Genomic DNA, 19,934 nt, shown 5'->3' with positions numbered 1-19,934 from the left:
ATAATAAATACCTTACCTACACCAGCCCTTAACCCTTAGTGCCATAATAAATACCTTACCTACACCAGCCCTTAACCCTTAGTGCCATAATAAATACCTTACCTACACCAGCCCTTAACCCTTAGTGCCATAATAAATACCTTACCTACACCAGCCCTTAACCCTTAGTGCTATAATAAATACCTTACCTACACCAGCCCTTAACCCTTAGTGCTATAATAAATACCTTACCTACACCAGCCCTTAACCCTTAGTGCAATAATAAATACCTTACCTACACCAGCCCTTAACCCTTAATGCCATAATAAATACCTTACCTACACCAGCCCTTAACCCTTAGTGCTATAATAAATACCTTACCTAACCCTTAGTGCTATAATAAATACCTTACCTAACCCTTAGTGCTATAATAAATACCTTACCTACACCAGCCCTTAACCCTTAATGCCATAATAAATACCTTACCTACACCAGCCCTTAACCCTTAGTGCTATAATAAATACCTTACCTAACCCTTAGTGCCATAATAAATACCTTACATACACCAGCCCTTAACCCTTAGTGCCATAATAAATACCTTACCTACACCAGCCCTTAACCCTTAGTGCCATAATAAATACCTTACCTACACCAGCCCTTAACCCTTAGTGCTATAATAAATACCTTACCTACACCAGCCCTTAACCCTTAGTGCCATAATATATACCTTATCTACACCAGCCCTTAACCCTTAGTGCTATAATAAATAACTTACCTAACCCTTAGTGCTATAATAAAAACCTTACCTACACCAGCCCTTAACCCTTAGTGCCATAATAAATACCTTACCTACACCAGCCCTTAACCCTTAGTGCCATAATAAATACCTTACCTACACCAGCCCTTAACCCTTAGTGCCATAATAAATACCTTACCTACACCAGCCCTTAACCCTTAGTGCTATAATAAATACCTTACCTACACCAGCCCTTAACCCTTAGTGCTATAATAAATACCTTACCTACACCAGCCCTTAACCCTTAGTGCAATAATAAATACCTTACCTAACCCTTAGTGCTATAATAAATACCTTACCTACACCAGCCCTTAACCCTTAATGCCATAATAAATACCTTACCTACACCAGCCCTTAACCCTTAGTGCTATAATAAATACCTTACCTAACCCTTAGTGCCATAATAAATACCTTACCTACACCAGCCCTTAACCCTTAGTGCCATAATAAATACCTTACCTACACCAGCCCTTAACCCTTAGTGCCATAATAAACACCTTACCTACACCAGCCCTTAACCCTTAGTGCCATAATAAATACCTTACCTACACCAGCCCTTAACCCTTAGTGCTATAATAAATACCTTACCTACACCAGCCCTTAACCCTTAGTGCTATAATAAATACCTTACCTACACCAGCCCTTAACCCTTAGTGCTATAATAAATACCTTACCTACACCAGCCCTTAACCCTTAGTGCTATAATAAATACCTTACCTACACCAGCCCTTAACCCTTAGTGCTATAATAAATACCTTACCTACACCAGCCCTTAACCCTTAGTGTTATAATAAATACCTTACCTATACCAGCCCTTAACCCTTAGTGCTATAATAAATACCTTACCTACACCAGCCCTTAACACTTAGTGCCATAATAAATACCTTACCTACACCAGCCCTTAACCCTTAGTGCTATAATAAATACCTTACCTACATCAGCCCTTAACCCTTAGTGCTATAATACATACCTTACCTACACCAGCCCTTCACCCTTAGTGCTATAATAAATACCTTACCTACATCAGCCCTTAACCCTTAGTGTTATAATAAATACCTTACCTATACCAGCCCTTAACCCTTAGTGCTATAATAAATACCTTACCTACACCAGCCCTTAACCCTTAGTGCTATAATAAATAGATGCACGTCTTTGCATGCTCCACAATGACTAGCATCCCACTGTCTAGACGATTACAAGGAACAGTCCTATTACACACACACACACACACGCACACATGCACGCACGCACGCACGCACGCACACACACACACACACACACACACACTTGGTGTAAGTAAGATCAGTCTGTGCTAACACACGGAGCACACCGTCTGTGATGCAGGACAGTTAGAGACTCAACACGGATGTAGAATCAATGCACCTGTTTAACCTGATATAAAACCATAAATAGTGATTAGCACTGGGCCAGGTTTAATCGTGCGGGTAAAAAACATCGTTAACCCATGAGATATGATCTGCTCCGTAGACATTTGTAAACGCTCTCTGTCTCTCTCTACACACATGGCCAACACAAAGTGGGATTGATCATTTCAAAACAACACTAGCCTGCCTCTCTCTCTCACACACACTCAAGCACCAACAGACACATGCACATCACCATCACCATCACCACCTCCACCTCCACCACCTCCCTTCCCACCTACCTCTCCCACTAGAGGTGTTTTCCCATCAGCCTCAGTGACCCAAACGTTCTTCTGTGTTCCTCGGTCATAGGCCTCATACGGCCCGTTGATCCTCTTACTGGTGGCTATTGCCGGGTCCTGAAAGACAATAACACAGCCATTTTCTTTGGCACAACTGCACTAAACTCAACAAAAACATTTTAAAATAAGCCTACTCACAACAGGCTATTATAGAGGGAATGAGCCTTGATATGTGAGAAACATTTGGAATGGTCGCGTGCATCACATTTTGTCATAGGGTAGACTACCGTGTCTCAGGCCTAGGCACAGGAAGGAAGATGATTTCCAATAGGCCTAGGTACAGGAAGGAAGATGATTTCCAATAGGCCTAGGTACAGGAAGGAATATGATTTCCAATAGACCTAGGTACAGGAAGGAAGATGATTTCCAATAGGCCTAGGCACAGGAAGGAAGATGATTTCCAATAGGCCTAGGTACAGGAAGGAAGATGATTTCCAATAGGCCTAGGTACAGGAAGGAAGATGATTTCCAATAGGCCTAGGTACAGGAAGGAAGATGATTTCCAATAGACCTAGGTACAGGAAGGAAGATGATTTCCAATAGGCCTAGGTACAGGAAGGAAGATGATTTCCAATAGGCCTAGGTACAGGAAGGAAGATGATTTCCAATAGCCCTAGGTACAGGAGTAATCATTTCCACTTTCCTCTCCCATTCATATGGCCGGGACCAAATAAAACATTTTATATTTATTTTACCTTTATTTAACTAGGCAAGTCAGTTAAGAACAAATTCTTAGTTACAATGACGGCCTAGGAACAGTGGGTTAACTGCCGTGTTCAGGGGTAGAAGGACAGATTTCTACATTGTCAGCTCAGAGATTAGCTCTTGCAACTTTTCGGTTACGAGTCCAACACTAACCACTAGGCTACCCTTGCCACCCAAATATTTTCATTTTGCATTTAACTTCACTATCAACTCTATCATTTCTGGGTCAGCTTTAAGTACCTTACTGCAATTAGATTTAAATTAAAATGGGCAGAAATTGTATTTCTAAAGCAGAAAACTATTGCTCAATCAATCATTTCCCTAGGACTGTCTGGGAGTGGTTATAGTGGGGAGGGGAGAACTGAAAACAAGCTGTTATTGGCAGAGAGGTTTGAAACTCTCTTTTTTATTGGTCGGTTAAACAATTTAATGCACGGTAAAAAAAACACAAGAAACAATAAGGCTAAAGCCCTATTCTCACGGGACTATTATTACTAGAGAACGTTGGTTATGTATTTATTATCCCAGTTTGTCTCTTATTCTAGAGGAAAAATATTTTTTAATAATGCATGTGGCGATATTCAATTAATTCGCACAAAACATATAAACAAATGTATTCACTGTGAAAACAGATCCTTCATACATAGGATATGCACAGCACTTCATTCAATTTATCCAATCATTGTTTTCTTGCTAAAACCGCACTGGACTAGAATTATCAAAGGACTTTGTAGTTTGCCCAAAAAAAAACTGTAATTTATTCTGGTTAGTCAATGTCCAGATTTCAGTTTCAATTTCAGCCATCTAAACAGCAGGCTACAGTTCCCTTGCCATGCAATATGCCTATTTGAAGTCCTGTGTCGAATTTGTATAGCGCCTCACAATCATCACACCTTACACAGCCAGAACACTGGCACTGCAATCAATCATCCTCTTTACCTGGTCACCAAATCTTTTCCAAACATGACGTTTCTGCCCCCCTCCTTCTCATTATTTTCAACTCTCCTTTCGCAGCTTTGGTTTTATTGAATTAAACTTCGACAATGTCCTTTTTGCCTCCGTGACGTTGACTTCTCCTGCCCGTTCCCAAAATCATTATTTGCCGATTGGCTGTGTCGGCTATTTGCCACGCATACAGTTAACCCCTCAAGGTTAGGTTTAGTACTAATACCAGATAGACTAAAATAATGAAAGAAAAGTATCCTATAGATATAAATTACACAGGAATGATGCATTTATGGATTTTTAAGGTATTGTTTTCTCTTTATTCAACCCCCAATATTTAATGACCCTAAATCCCAGCCCTTCAGCCACACAATAGTTACATTTTAATGACCCTAAACCCGTCCCTGCGGATATAACCACCCGGACTGCGGCTATGAGTCCACCCATGCATCACTAACGCACGCATATATGCAAGGAGAACAAGGTCATCATACCAGTAAATGCTTTTTCTAATAACTTAAATAATAACTCAAGTTCCTTAAAGGTAGACATAGACAACAACATAACTGTAATGACCTACGAGGGATATGCCTGGCATATTGCCAAATCACGGTCTGCTCAGAATCCTATCTGGAGAGTTCACAAACTACATTTACAAATTGAATGCGACATGTTTTACGCCTATAATCAAATAAATTAGCAACAACAAACTCAGCAAAACACTCGGATTAGGCGACTTCAAACCTATAAGTAATAGCAAAGTTACAGTAGTGCCACTACTATTGAAATGTGAATATGTTTTCATCCAACATGCACATTTGGAACTGGAGCTAACTGTAGAACCAACAGATCAACTGTAGGCGGCAGGTTAGAGCGTTGGGCCAGTAACCGAAAGGTTGCTAGATCTAATCCCTGAACTGACAAGGACAAATCTATCATTCTGTCCCTGAACAAGGCAGTTAACCCACTGTTCCTAGGCCGTCATTGTAAATAAGAGTGGGCCTAGTTAAATAATATATTTTTTTCTTTCTTTCAAAAACAGTCTGTTTCTTACCAATATAAGAATGTATTTCTGTCCCTTCTCGTGCAGGTAATCAGCGAACTGAGGGAGGCCTTTGAAGTTGACTTCATCGTAAGTGAAGTCCTTCTTGTCTTCCATATAGTCAATGTCAGTGTACTGGATATCCTGGGAGAGAAGAGAAGCAGATAGAGAATAAAAGTGCATTCATTATGGCTGTAGGAGTTGAATGTTAGTGTCATAACCACACAGTATTTGTCTCAAACCACTCAAACTGTCTGCATCATTGTTTTCCATACATTTAGTCAAAGCCACTCAAATATTATGGTCTTAGCAGCATGGCTTAGTAAGTACATTGCCCCTTGGCATGTGTTTACTGAAGTGCAGTGCGTCCACTCTTATCTTATCTTTAAATCCTAACTTCAAATATTAATGAATTACCATGACTGAAATGTTTTCCCTTAAATGCATATTTACATCTTAGTATGAGTGTGATGCATATAGAACAGTGGTGTAAAGTACTGAAATAAAAAATACTATAATATAAGTCGTTTTCTTGTGTATCTGTATTTTAGTTTACTACTTATATTTTTTTGCCAACTTTTACTTTTTACTTTTACTATATTCCTAAAGGCAATAATGTGCTTTTTACTCTGCACATTTTCCCCAACACCCAAAAAATAATTTTGCCTGGAAAATGGTCCAATTCACAAACTTACATCCCTGGTCATCCCTACTGCCTCTGATCTGTAGGACTCACTAAACAGAGAACATCCCTGGTCATCCCTACTGCCTCTGATCCGTAGGACTCACTAAACAGAGAACATCCCTGGTCATCCCTACTGCCTCTGATCTGAAGGACTCACTAAACAGATAACATCCCTGGTCATCCCTACTGCCTCTGATTTGGAGGACTCACTAAACAGATAACATCCCTGGTCATCCCTACTGCCTCTGATCTGAAGGACTCACTAAACAGATAACATCCCTGGTCATCCCTACTGCCTCTGATTTGGAGGACTCACTAAACAGATAACATCCCTGGTCATCCCCACTGCCTCTGATCTGGAGGACTCACTAAACAGAGAACATCCCTGGTCATCCCTACTGCCTCTGATCTGGAGGACTCTCTAAACAGAGAACATCCCTGGTCATCACCACTGCCTCTGATCTGGAGGACTCACTAAACAGGGAACATCCCTGGTCATCCCCACTGCCTCTGATCTGGATGACTCACTAAACAGGGAACATCCCTGGTCATCCCCACTGCCTCTGATCTGGAGGACTCACTAAACAGGGAACATCCCTGGTCATCACCACTGCCTCTGATCTGGCAAACTCACTAAACACAAATGCTTAGTTTGTAAATTATGTCTGAGTGTCGGTGTGCCCCTGGCTATCCGTCAATTAAAAAATAAATAGTCCCGCCTGGTTTGCTTAATATAAGGAATTTGAAATGGTTTATACTTTTACTTTTGATACTTATTAAAGTACATTTTAGCAATTCCATTTACTTTGATACTTAAGTATATTTAAAACCAAATACTTTTAGACTTTTACTCAAGTAGTATTTGATCTTTTTCTCGAGTCATTTTCTATTAAGTTTTCTATACTTTTAATCATGTAAAATAATGGAGTACTTTTTCCACCACTGATATAGAATTATTCAGAGACTATGCATCCAATCAAATGTTTGAAATTTAGCATAAATTAAACACATCTGCTCAGATGTTAGCATATTTTACATGACCTTAATGCATTCCCCTCACACATATTTGCATCTTAGCATAAGTTAAACACATCTTCTTTAGCATAAGCCTGCTGGCATGCCTGCAAGTTTCAGGCCTTCATGTGAGTGCTAGTGACTTGGCTAATGTGTTGCGGAACCTTGGGAGGATTCTAGAGTGTTAGCACATTCTGTTTTTGGTCTGGGCCTTGATTCTGTGGCTTGGCAGTCCCTCTCCATATCACTCTAACAGATGGTTCCCAGCCCCTGCCAGTTCCCTGCTAATGGTAATCACTTCCAGACGTATTAGGATAATGTGATAATGCCCTCTGTGGTCTATCTGATCTCTATCAAATATGTCGTCCAGCTGTATCTTAATGTCAAAGACGGACATTAAGGGCGTGGTTATTAAAACAATCAAAGAGTAAATAGTAAGCTTGTTTTGTCTGAGTTTTTTGCGATCATTTTTGTCAAAGTTTGACCTCTTGATTGTCTTGGAGGTTAGATAAATCCTCGCTAGGAGCTGTTGAGTTTTCATAGGGTAAACATGTCTCCCGACTGCAGGGTACTCCTGAAGGACTGGAGAACAGACCGTCAGACTCGGACAAATTGACACGGAACAGGCTTCTCCCAGAGAGCAACAGGTCAGCTCCCTGCTGCCTGTCCAGCTCTGATAGAGAATTTCATATCTCTAGTCTACAGCTGAATCCTATCTGGTGGATTACAGTCCTTTGCTTATAGCTTTCAGTGTGGAACTGATTGCTAATGATTCCTAGCTTCCAAGCAGTGTTTCCCTTACTTGTGGTAGGTGGGAGTTGTTTACTAATCCGTTGCTCCTGCTCTGTTATTGCGGAACATATACTGTAGGTAGATTTTCACTTTCTGATTTGCTGGTAGCTCATGGTTCTCTAGTTTCCCATATGCACTGGTTTCTAGCTCTAAGATAATGCCTTTGTTCCTAAAGGGAACAGTTTGTGGCCGAGGTCCCTATAGAACCAGCAGTTCTACATTAAGACTCTTACATATGGCAGGTCGACGGCTCGGTTCCTCTCCACTGTTTTCTTGACTTCCTCTAGACTGCCGTAGTCCCAACGAGACAACTGGAAGCCTAGAGACCAGTATGGAGGAATCATCGGCTTGCCGATCAGCTGGACACACACACACACACACACACACACACACACACACACACACACACACACACACACACACACACACACACACACACACACACACACGCACACACACGCACACACACACACACACATACACACACACACACACACACACACACACACACACACACACAAAGGAAGGATGTATCATACACATATACTGATTCCAAATGTACCACTGTATCACAGCACATTTGTGCCTATCACTTCCAAATGATCAGCTTAATAGTGAAAGTCAACTGAAACCTTTGTCTCACCTCCAGGAACTCATGGACCACCTGTTCAGGTGTGTCTCCTAGCAGGATGTAGAAGTCCAGAACCCCACCAATGGTTCTGTAGGTCACCGCTGGAGCCGGCTGCAGCGTGACCTCTGGGCAAAGGTCATAAAACACAACCACACAGCGATGAGATATAGTCTTATCTCTGGACTCGTTACATAGACACCGCTGGACCAGGTCAGAACAACAATATTCAGGTGTTTCTGTGTTTTTTTTTTACCCATAGCATTGCTGTTCATCAGGAAGACTCCGAAGGACTTGCCACTCTCGTCCTCCATACAAAGGAAGTAGGGATAATGACCATAGAGGTTATGTGTTCCCTGGGGGATGAAGGAAAGAAAGGGATGAGAGAGAGAGAGAGAGAGAGAGAGAGAGAGAGAGAGAGAGAGATTGAGAGACAGAGACAGAGACAGAGACAGAGACAGAGAGAGAGAGAGAGAGAGAGACAGAGAGAGAGAGAGAGAGAGAGAGAGAGAGAGAGAGAGAGAGAGATGGATCGAAGCTGAGGGGGTGGCGGTACAAACTAATCAGCTTACAAGACATTCAATTACCCGCCCTTTGGGAAGGAATGTACACACACCCTGTTCACAGCAGCTGACAGGCCCTGAGCTGTGCTCCGTATAGGATACATGCTGTTTGTGTGATGTTGGAGAATGATCGATTTAAGTTGTGTGTGTGTGTGTGTGTGTGTGTCTGTGTGTCTGTGTGTCTGTGTGTGTGTGTGTGTGTGTGTGTGTGTGTGTGTCTGTGTGTCTGTGTGTGTGTGTGTGTGTGTGTGTGTGTGTGTGTGTGTGTGTGTGTGTGTGTGTGTGTGTGTGTGTGTGTGTGTGTGTGTGTGATACAGTATATGTGTGTATATCAGTACTCACTCCATTAGGGAATGAATCTCGTGAGAAGATAGGCCACGTTCTCCAGTTGGTGTCATGACGATAGTTCTGATGGACGTGTTCTCCCAGACCGTATATATTATGGGATGGCAGTCTGGCAGACAGCTGCAGGTACTGATCAGCAAACACCAGCGGACCCATTGTGGTGTCAAACCTGTGTGTGTGTGTGGTGTGCGGGGGGTTGAGATGATGAGAGGTTGGTTGTATTAGAACACACAGGGTATGTACTGAACTGTATAGTACAGTATTGTTATGGAAGAAAGACCCCTCTGGGAGAAGGTAGCTAGCTGCAAACAGACCTTTAGAAGACACCGTAATGAGACCTGTGTAGCTTCACACCCACTGACATTACTAATAACACATACATGTCCTACCCTTCTGCCTCTTTGCTCAATAACAGAGGGGAGAGAGAGAGAGAAAGAGAGGGAGAGAGAGAGAGAGAGAGAGAGGGAGAGAGAGAGAGAGAGAGAGAGAGAGGGAGATCAAGGGCAGTATCATGTATCTAGTGGTGTGTATGTGCACAGTAAGCATTGTGCAGGGCAAGTACGCTTGCTTTTATCAGCCTTTATGTTTTTATTACAGTGAGAAAAACATCAGCCAACATCCTGACTCTGGCGAGACACAAAGCAAGGAAGACCATTAGGCGATCTGCAGTCTAAACTAAATCAATGTGCAGGAACTCCCCTGACAGAGATAGAGGTCTCATCCTACTAAGTACAGTAGGATGAGGAATCAATCATAGTGTGGTGTAATGACCTCTACACTCACACTCCATCAGGGAAGTCCACCTAGAGAGACTAGACTCCTGGTAATTGGACTAATGGATGACAGGAACACAACCCCACCACAGCTCACCTAAACACTGCACTGTTGAATCTAATGGTTGAAAAGTGGAGAGTTAATAGTTTTGATTGGACTTACTAAAGGGGTTAAATTAAAGTGAATCCTGTTAGTTATTAAACCCTTTATCGCCGTGGCGAATAACACAACCGTCAAACAGTCAGAGAGCAAGCTGATAATATCATAGCAATTATCTCTACGCAGTCAATGGTTTTCTCTCCACCTTCACCATCCACCCCTCTCTCTTTCTTAATATGCACCTGCTCATTTCATCTGAAAAGCTGCATCTAAACTTTTATATTAGAGCACATATATTGATAAGACTCGTATCACCAGTTATGTAGTAAATATTACCCAATATTTTACAGTAAATATTTCCCAGTTATGTAGTAAATATGATCAAGTTATGTAGTAAATATTATCAAGTTATCTCATAAATATTACCAGGTAATGTAGTAAATATTACCCAGTAATGTAGTAAATATTCCCCAGTTATGTAGTAAATATTACCCAGTAATGTAGTAAATTTTACCCAGTTATGTAGTAAATATTACATTTACATTACATTTACATTACATTTAAGTCATTTAGCAGACGCTCTTATCCAGAGCGACTTACAAATTGGTGCATTCACCGGCAATTACCCGGTTATCTAATAAATATTACCCAGTTATGTAGTAAATATTACCCAATTATCTAATAAATATTACCTGGTTATCTAATAAATATTACCCAGTTATGTAGTAAATATTACCCAATTATCTAATACATATTACCCAGTAATGTAGTAAATATTACCCAGTAATGTAGTAAATATTACCCGGCTATCTAATAAATATTACCCAATTATCTAAAAAATTATTACCCAATTATCTAATAAATATTACCCGGTTATCTATTAAATATTACCCAGTTATGTAGTAAATATTACCCAGTAATGTAGTAAATATTACCCGGTTATCTAATAAATATTACCCAGTTATGTAGTAAATATTACCCAGTAATGTAGTAAATATTACCCAATTATCTAATAAATATTACCCAGTAATGTAGTAAATGTTACCCATTATCTAATAAATATTACCCAGTAATGTAGTAAATATTACCCAATTATCTAATAATTATTAACCAGTAATGTAGTAAATGTTACCCATTATCTAATAAATATTACCCAGTAATGTAGTAAATATTACCCAGTTATGTAGTAAATATTACCCAGTTATGTAGTAAATATTACCAGGTAATGTAGTACATATTTCCCAGTTTTGTAGTAAATATTACCCAGTAATGTAGTAAATATTACCCAGTTATGTAGTAAATATTACCCAGTAATGTAGTAAATATTTCCCAGTTATGTAGTAAATATTACCCCGTTATGTAGTAAATATTACCCAGTAGTGTGGTAAATATTTCCCAGTTATCTAATAAATATTACCCAGTAATGTGCAATATAGCAAGCAGTATACAGCAATATCTCTTTCTATCTCTGTGAGCCAAATGCCACTCAGCTGATAAGCACATTGGGCAAAGGAAAGCAAAAGGTCATACCCTTTAAACATACTGTCACTGTGGTTATGTAAAAATAATCTGCTAAATCACTAAGAAGGGGTATAATCGGGCAGTCATTAACAAGTGTTGCCATCCTGTACTGTACTGTACATGGTGTATGTGTGCCTCTGACAGATAGACCAAAAGCATACACAGGAAATTAATAAATGAACTTCTCAAGTCCTATTTTCAGCAGCATTTTAATGCTATTAATTTATTGCAAATTTGTAGGGCTTATACGTGGAGTGAAAGGTGAATTAATTTACACGTCACTCAGTGCTGTTTACCAGCAGCAATAACAGTAGTGGTTTAACCCTTTAATCTGTGGGGTTATCTAACTAGCTATATTAGCTGCTATGCTACCTGGTTGACGAGATAAACATGGTGCTAAGACATCAGATAGGAGCTAATAACTAACGTAGCTAGCAACCGTTAGCTGGTTATCATTTTTAACATTTTCGTCAACGAGCCATCTGACATCTGACTTACAATGTTAACTATTTTACCGCTGTGATGATCTGACCAGCCGCAATCGTATTCGTAAATTGAAGTTGATAGTCGGATTAGACGATTGTCGTTATGGGGAAAGAAGGAACTGTTTTAAAAAGCCTAAATAAAGGTTGGCAATAGGTTTAACTATCTGAGAATTTTCCTGCATATGTACCAAGGAAGCTGTAGATCAGCATGCGTTATTGTGCCTTCTCACTTCTCAAACTATGGGCATATTTGAGTCATTCAGACAAAACAGCATCGTCGGTTCATTTGTTTTCCTACCCCCACTTTCCTTTTTAGATATTTTGCACATTGATGGCTTGGTAGCAAACGTTATCGCCATTGAGCTAGTACTCCCTACACCCAGCAATAACATCTGCTAAATATGTGTATGTGCCATTGAGCTAGTACTCCCTACACCCAGCAATAACATCTGCTAAATATGTGTATGTGCCATTGAGCTAGTACTCCCTACACCCAGCAATAACATCTGCTAAATATGTGTATGTGCCATTGAGCTAGTACTCCCTACACCCAGCAATAACATCTGCTAAATATGTGTATGTGCCATTGAGCTAGTACTCCCTACACCCAGCAATAACATCTGCTAAATATGTGTATGTGCCATTGAGCTAGTACTCCCTACACCCAGCAATAACATCTGCTAAATATGTGTATGTGCCATTGAGCTAGTACTCCCTACACCCAGCAATAACATCTGCTAAATATGTGTATGTGCCATTGAGCTAGTACTCCCTACACCCAGCAATAACATCTGCTAAATATGTGTATGTGCCATTGAGCTAGTACTCCCTACACCCAGCAATAACATCTGCTAAATATGTGTATGTGCCATTGAGCTAGTACTCCCTACACCCAGCAATAACATCTGCTAAATATGTGTATGTGCCATTGAGCTAGTACTCCCTACACCCAGCAATAACATCTGCTAAATATGTGTATGTGCCATTGAGCTAGTACTCCTACACCCAGCAATAACATCTGCTAAATATGTGTATGTGCCATTGAGCTAAATCTGCTAAATATGTGTATGTGCCATTGAGCTAGTACTCCCTACACCCAGCAATAACATCTGCTAAATATGTGTATGTGACCCATTTGATCTAAACAGCAGCATGTAATATGAGCAATGGAGAGAGATGTGAGGATGTGAAAGGGATTTTTACCATTCAACGTTTTCCCATTATGTTGTTATGTAGTTAGATTGGTAAGTCAAATGTATTGTTTGATTTTAAAATAGATATATTAATGCATACATGGCTGTTTCTGAGACATTTTCGATGTATTGAATATCGTCCGAAAGAAATCTATCTTATATTATAATATATATTATAATATTGACCCCCAAAAATTGGTATAGACTCTAAAACAATCCATATTGGTCGTGCTTTGGTAGTGCTTTAGTTTTAACAGGAGTCATTATCATGGTTTTAACGGGTCATAATCATGGTTTTAACAGGAGTCATTATCATGGTTTTAACTGGTCATAATCAGAGTTTAAACAGGAGTCATAATCAGAGTTTAAACAGGAGCCATTATCACGGTTTTAACTGGTCATAATCAGAGTTTAAACAGGAGCCATTATCACGGTTTTAACTGGTCATAATCGGAGTTTAAACAGGAGTCATTATCATGGTTTTAACAGGAGTCATTATCACGGTTTTAACTGGTCATAATCAGAGTTTAAACAGGAGTCATTATCATGGTTCTAACAGGAGTCATTATCATGGTTTTAACAGGAGTAATTATCATGGTTTTAACTGGTCATAATCATAGTTTAAACAGGAGTCATTATCATAGTTTAAACAGGGGTCATTATCATGGTTTTAACAGGAGTCATTATCATGGTTTTAACAGGAGTCATTATCATGGTTTTAACAGGAGGCATAATCATGGTTTTAACAGAAGTCATTATCATGGTTTTAACAGAAGTCATTATCATGGTTTTAACAGGAGTCATTATCATGGTTTTAACAGGTCATAATAATGGTTTTAACAGGAGTCATTATCATGGTTTTAACAGGGGCATGTAGCCTAGTGGGCGGCAGGTAGCCTAGTGGTTAGAGTGTTGGGCTAGGAACCGAAAAGTTTATAGATCAAATCCCAGATGTGACCAGGTAAAAATCTGTATGCCTAGGTAAAGGTTAACTAAAGAACAGGGGTCATAATTGTGGTTTTACAGTGAGTCTGCATAAGGGTTAATTTGGCTGGTTGGAGATGTAATCAGTAGGCATGATGACTGTGATGTCACACAGACCGACTGAGCATGCTCAGAGTGACACAGACGTAACCACACGGTCACCAAGGGAGACTGACATGGAACACAGAAAACAAACGTGTCGTGTGTGTGTGTGCATGCGCGTGTACGTGCGAGCGTGTGTGTGCATGCGCGTGTACGTGCGAGCGTGTGTGTGTATGCGCGTGTACGTGCGAGCAGGTGTGTGCATGCGCGTGTACGTGCGAGCGTGTGTGTGCATGCGCGTGTACATGCGAGCGTGTGTGTGCGAGCGTGTGTGTGCATGCGCGTGTACGTGCGAGCGTGTACGTGCGAGCGTGTGTGTGCATGCGCGTGTACGTGCGAGCATGTGTGTGTGAGCGTGTGTGTGCATGGGCGTGTACGTGCGAGCGTGTATGTGCGAGCGTGTATGTGCGAGCGTGTGTGTGCATGTGCGTGTACGTGCGAGCGTGTGTGTGCATGTGCGTGTACGTGCGAGCATGTACGTGCGAGTGTGTGTGTGCGAGCGTGTGTACGTGCGAGCGTGTGTGTGCGAGCGTGTGTACGTGCGAGCGTGTGTACGTGCGAGCGTGTATGTGCGAGCGTGTATGTGCGAGCGTGTGTGTGCATGTGCGTGTACGTGCGAGCGTGTGTGTGCATGTGCGTGTACGTGCGAGCGTGTATGTGCGAGCGTGTGTACGTGCGAGCGTGTGTACGTGCGAGCGTGTGTGTGCGAGCGTGTGTACGTGCGAGCGTGTGTGTGCATGCGCGTGTGTGTGCGAGCGTGTGTACGTGCGAGCGTGTGTGTGCGAGCGTGTGTACGTGCGAGCGTGTATGTGCGAGCGAGTGTGTGCGAGCGTGTGTGTGCATGTGCGTGTACGTGCGAGCGTGTGTGTGCATGCGCGTGTGTGTGCGAGCGTGTGTATGTGCGAGCGTGTGTGTGCGAGCGTGTGTGTGCATGTGCGTGTACGTGCGAGCGTGTGTGTGCGAGCGTGTGTGCGAGCGTGTGTGTGCATGTGCGTGTACGTGCGAGCGTGTGTGTGCGAGCGTGTGTACGTGCGAGCGTGTGTGTGCGAGCGTGTGTACGTGCGAGCGTGTGTACGTGCGAGCGTGTGTGTGCGAGCGTGTATGTGCGAGCGTGTGTACGTGCGAGCGTGTACGTACGAGCGTGTATGTGCGAGCGTGTTTACGTGCGAGCGTGTACGTGCGAGCGTATACGTGCGAGCGTGTACGTGCGAGCGTGTGTGTCTTTGGCGTTCTGACAGAATAATACATATTAATGAAGTGACTGCGTGGTCCACAGCACCTCTATGAGGATCACATGTGTGATGCTGTAACCAGACGTACAGGCTTGAGAGCATTAGTACCCAGTAAATATTACCCAGTAATTGAGAGCATTAGTACCCAGGTTGGAGTGTAACAGAAAGACAGAGACGTTTTGAGACTGACAGAAAGACACAATTTAGAAAGAAACTCACAGGACTTTCTTGGTGGCCGCCCTGCGTACTTGGAAGCCGAAGGGATTGTGTGTGAGCTCTACCTCGTAGTTAAAGGAACCGGAGGGATGGGTGGCAGGGGGCTTGATGTGCTCATGGGGAACCTCAAATCGCTGCTTATGGGCATCTGAGATCTGGAACCAAAACACAGGGACAGGGGGTCAGGAGGACATGTGTTTAGAGACAAAACACGGGGACAGGGGTCAGGAGGACATGTGTTTTGAGACAAAACACGGGGACAGGGGGTCAGGAGGACATGTGTTTAGAGACAAAACATGGGGACAGGGGTCACGAGGACATGTGTTTAGAGACAAAACACAGGGACAGGGGTCAGGAGGACATGTGTTTTGAGACAAAACACGGGGACAGGGGTCAGGAGGACATGTGTTTATAGACAAAACACGGGGACAGGGGTCAGGAGGACATGTGTTTAGAGACAAAACACAGGGACAGGGGTCAGGAGGACATGTGTTTATAGACAAAACACGGGAACAGGGGTCAGGAGGACATGTGTTTAGAGACAAAACACAGGGACAGGGGTCAGGAGGACATGTGTTTATAGACAAAACACGGGGACAGGGGTCAGGAGGACATGTGTTTATAGACAAAACACAGGGACAGGGGTCAGGAGGACATGTGTTTTGAGACAAAACACAGGGACAGGGGTCAGGAGGACATGTGTTTTGAGACAAAACACAGGGACAGGGGTCAGGAGGACATGTGTTTATAGACAAAACACGGGGACAGGGGTCAGGAGGACATGTGTTTAGAGACAAAACACAGGGACAGGGGTCAGGAGGACATGTGTTTATAGACAAAATACGGGGACAGGGGTCAGGAGGACATGTGTTTAGAGACAAAACATGGGGACAGGGGTCAGGAGGACGTGTGTTTTGGTGTGGATTACAAGTGACAGTGTGTGTGTGTGTTTGTACCTTGAATCTCAGTCGGTTCACTGTCTGCAAGTCAGCATGGAAAGCCAGCTCCTCTATGTCTTCACCAAATAGAGAGGGGGCAACCTTCCTTTTCAGAAGGGCCGACAAGCCTCCAATCACAAGCACAAAGGTATTGAAAGAAAAAAAAGTTAAAAGCAGAAATTCAAGACGGCAAATTCAAAAGCAATTTCTAGTATAGGGCATGATATGTTTTGAATTATTGTATCATTTGAGCAAAGACTGTTCCCTGAGGGTCAGGACTGACTGTGAATGAAGTAGTGATATTATGTCTATCATGTTTAGCAATATGCTGTACATTTTATATGTACAAGAAATCATGCCTTAGGGGGAGCGATAGAAGGATTGAAAATAAGATATATTGAAAGAGGGTGGATGGGGGGGTGGAGGTAGAACTCACTGTAGATGTTGGGTCTCTCCTCGCGCACCACAGAGTAGCCGTGATTGGTGGAGAAGAAGCACCATGGAGCGTTTCTCTCGTCCAATGGACTCCAACAACAGCCTCGCTGCAGACACCCCAGCTAGTGAAGGAAGGGAATCATCACCATCATCAGCATGTATAATGCTATGGCTACGGTCCTCCTTGACAGCTACTGGGAATGCAGGTTTTTACTCCAACCAAGTTGTAACAGTCCTAATTGAGCTAATCAAGGTCCTGCAGGGCAGGACGTGCTAGATACGAGTTTGAAGTAAAACCTGCAGGAGGGTAGCTCTCCAGGAGGAGGGTTGGAGTTAACCTATAGGAGGGTAGCTCTCCAGGAGGAGGGTTGGAGTTAACCTATAGGAGGGTAGCTCTCCAGGAGGAGGGTTGGAGTTAACCTATAGGAGGGTAGCTCTCCAGGAGGAGGGTTGGAGTTAACCTATAGGAGGGTAGCTCTCCAGGAGGAGGGTCCGGTACTCCTGATATCTACGTCCTGTTTAGTAATGATGGGAAAGTAAATCCTTTAGGAATGATGAGACGTGTAGAGGACCCAGGTCACCCAGGTCTCCATGGAAACATACCTTAGATGCACCTGCGTCAGGGAAACAGTCGACTCTCTCCCCCAGTGGAATAACGGGACATTCTGGAACCACGGTGTCTGTGGTCTCTGTCAGAGCATACAGGGAATACGTATCTACTGACCAAACACTGACCCAACAACCAATCACAAATCATCACTGATAAGCATCAGCCAATTTCAGCTTAGGCTGGAATTCATGAGTTCACTTGACATTGAGTAAATTAAATGTTTACATATTTGTTTGTGAGGAGTAGGAATATTTACACAAATGATGTTACTAATGTATCTGCCCTTTGAGCGACTGACTGGGGCATGACGTCAATGTCAATTAAACTCATCCTCTCTGCTTGATCAACGTCATGCCCCAGTCTGATTAAACTCATCCTCTCTGCTTGGTCATCTGAGTGACCAAGCAGAGAGGATGAGTGGAAGCAGATTGGGGCATGACGTTGACCAAGCAGAGAGGATGAGTTTAAGCAGACTGGGGCATGGTCCTGTCTCATCCCTAATATACAAACCAAAACCATGAGCAGTGAACAGAAGAGAGAGGGAGAGAGAGAGAGAGAGAGAGAGTGTGTGTTGGTGTGTGTGTGTGTGTTTGTGAGGTTGGCATTGTCTTCCCTCTAGAAAGTTGTTTGTTATTTGGAGTGACAGCTGTCATAATATCCATATTATGCCCCCAAAACAAGCCTTACTGTCCCCTTTCTCTGTTGTGTGTGTGTGTGTGTGTGTGTGTGTGTATGTGTGTGTGTGTGTGTGTGTGTGTGTGTGTGTGTGTGTGTGTGTGTGTGTGTGTGTGTGTTCTCACCGTCTTTGATGACTGCAGGTTCCCCAGTAGCCATTAGAGCAACTAAAGCAACAGCCACTGTTGTCACCAGCAGGAATAGGACTGTCAGAGTCACCTCCAACCCTGAAAACTTCCGAATCCCCATCTAACACAGGCACACAGGAAAAGACACAGTAAAGAAATATACATTGGCCAAACAAAAGATACATTCTGTGTGTCACCGGTAACCACCTCTGATGAACACAAGGTCAGTTCTATCATGTTGTCAACAAGGCCTTATTGCAGATCATCTGTAGTTCAGTTGGTAGACTAGAGAATAGCTCTTGCAATGCCAATGTTCAAAACCCGGGACCACCTATACATAAAAAATGTGTGTACGCATTGACTGTAGGCCACGTTGGGATAAAATAATCTGCCAAATGGAATTTATTATTATAATGTATATTATTTATTAGCTATGTTATGGACAATAGCTACTGCTGCCAAGGAAATGCACCTGAGGACACTAGAGGACACTACTGCTGTTCTAGGAAAAGGACATGAGGACACTAGAGGACACCACAGCTGTTCTAGGAATGGACCTGAGGACACTAGAGGACACTACTGCTGTTTTAGGAAAAGTACCTGAGGACACTACTGCTGTTCTAGGAAAAGGACCTGAGGACACTACTGCTGTTTTAGGAAAAGTACCTGAGGACACCACAGCTGTTCTAGGAATGGACCTGAGGACACTAGAGGACACTACTGCTGTTTTAGGAAAAGGACCTGTGGACACTACTGCTGTTTTAGGAAAAGTACCTGAGGACACCACAGCTGTTCTAGGAATGGACCTGAGGACACTAGAGGACACTACTGCTGTTTTAGGAAAAGTACCTGAGGACACTACTGCTGTTCTAGGAAAAGTACCTGAGGACACTACTGCTGTTCTAGGAAAAGGACCTGAGGACACTACTGCTGTTCTAGGAAAAGGACCTGAGGACACTACTGCTGTTCTAGGAAAAGGACCTGAGGATACTACTGCTGTTCTAGGAAAAGGACGTGAGGACACTAGAGGACACTACTGCTGTTCTAGGAAAAGGACCTGAGGACACTACTGCTGTTCTAGGAAAAGGACCTGAGGACACTAGAGGACAATACTGCTGTTCTAGGAAAAGGACCTGTGGACAATACTGCTGTTCTAGGAAAAGGACCTGAGGACACTACTGCTGGTCTAGGAAAAGGACCTGAGGACACTAGAGGACACTACTGCTGTTCTAGGAAAAGGACCTGAGGACACTACTGCTGGTCTAGGAAAAGGACCTGAGGACACTAGAGGACACTACTGCTGTTCTAGGAAAAGGACCTGA

The 19,934-nt window shown here is 42.6% G+C and overlaps 1 protein-coding gene across 3 annotated transcripts in view; it reads right to left on the bottom strand.

The window, feature by feature from the left end:
* Window positions 1-19,934, bottom strand: part of si (sucrase-isomaltase) — a 115,677-nt gene that overhangs the window by 88,194 nt on the left and 7,549 nt on the right. For all 3 annotated transcript variants that reach the window (XM_065000538.1, XM_065000539.1, XM_065000540.1), the window contains exons 2-12: window positions 18,610-18,733; window positions 17,803-17,888; window positions 17,201-17,321; window positions 16,783-16,892; window positions 15,830-15,981; window positions 9,218-9,389; window positions 8,569-8,668; window positions 8,328-8,440; window positions 7,918-8,043; window positions 5,206-5,337; window positions 2,442-2,558 (exon numbers count right to left, since the gene is read on the bottom strand). In XM_065000538.1, the coding sequence (XP_064856610.1) occupies window positions 2,442-2,558; window positions 5,206-5,337; window positions 7,918-8,043; window positions 8,328-8,440; window positions 8,569-8,668; window positions 9,218-9,389; window positions 15,830-15,981; window positions 16,783-16,892; window positions 17,201-17,321; window positions 17,803-17,888; window positions 18,610-18,733 (1,353 nt within the window). The remainder of the gene's footprint in view (window positions 1-2,441; window positions 2,559-5,205; window positions 5,338-7,917; window positions 8,044-8,327; window positions 8,441-8,568; window positions 8,669-9,217; window positions 9,390-15,829; window positions 15,982-16,782; window positions 16,893-17,200; window positions 17,322-17,802; window positions 17,889-18,609; window positions 18,734-19,934) is intronic.

Source organism: Oncorhynchus nerka, linkage group LG14 (assembly GCF_034236695.1).
Source record: "Oncorhynchus nerka isolate Pitt River linkage group LG14, Oner_Uvic_2.0, whole genome shotgun sequence".
Lineage (NCBI taxonomy): Eukaryota > Metazoa > Chordata > Actinopteri > Salmoniformes > Salmonidae > Oncorhynchus > Oncorhynchus nerka.
This window is presented reverse-complemented; position numbering and strand designations above follow the sequence as displayed.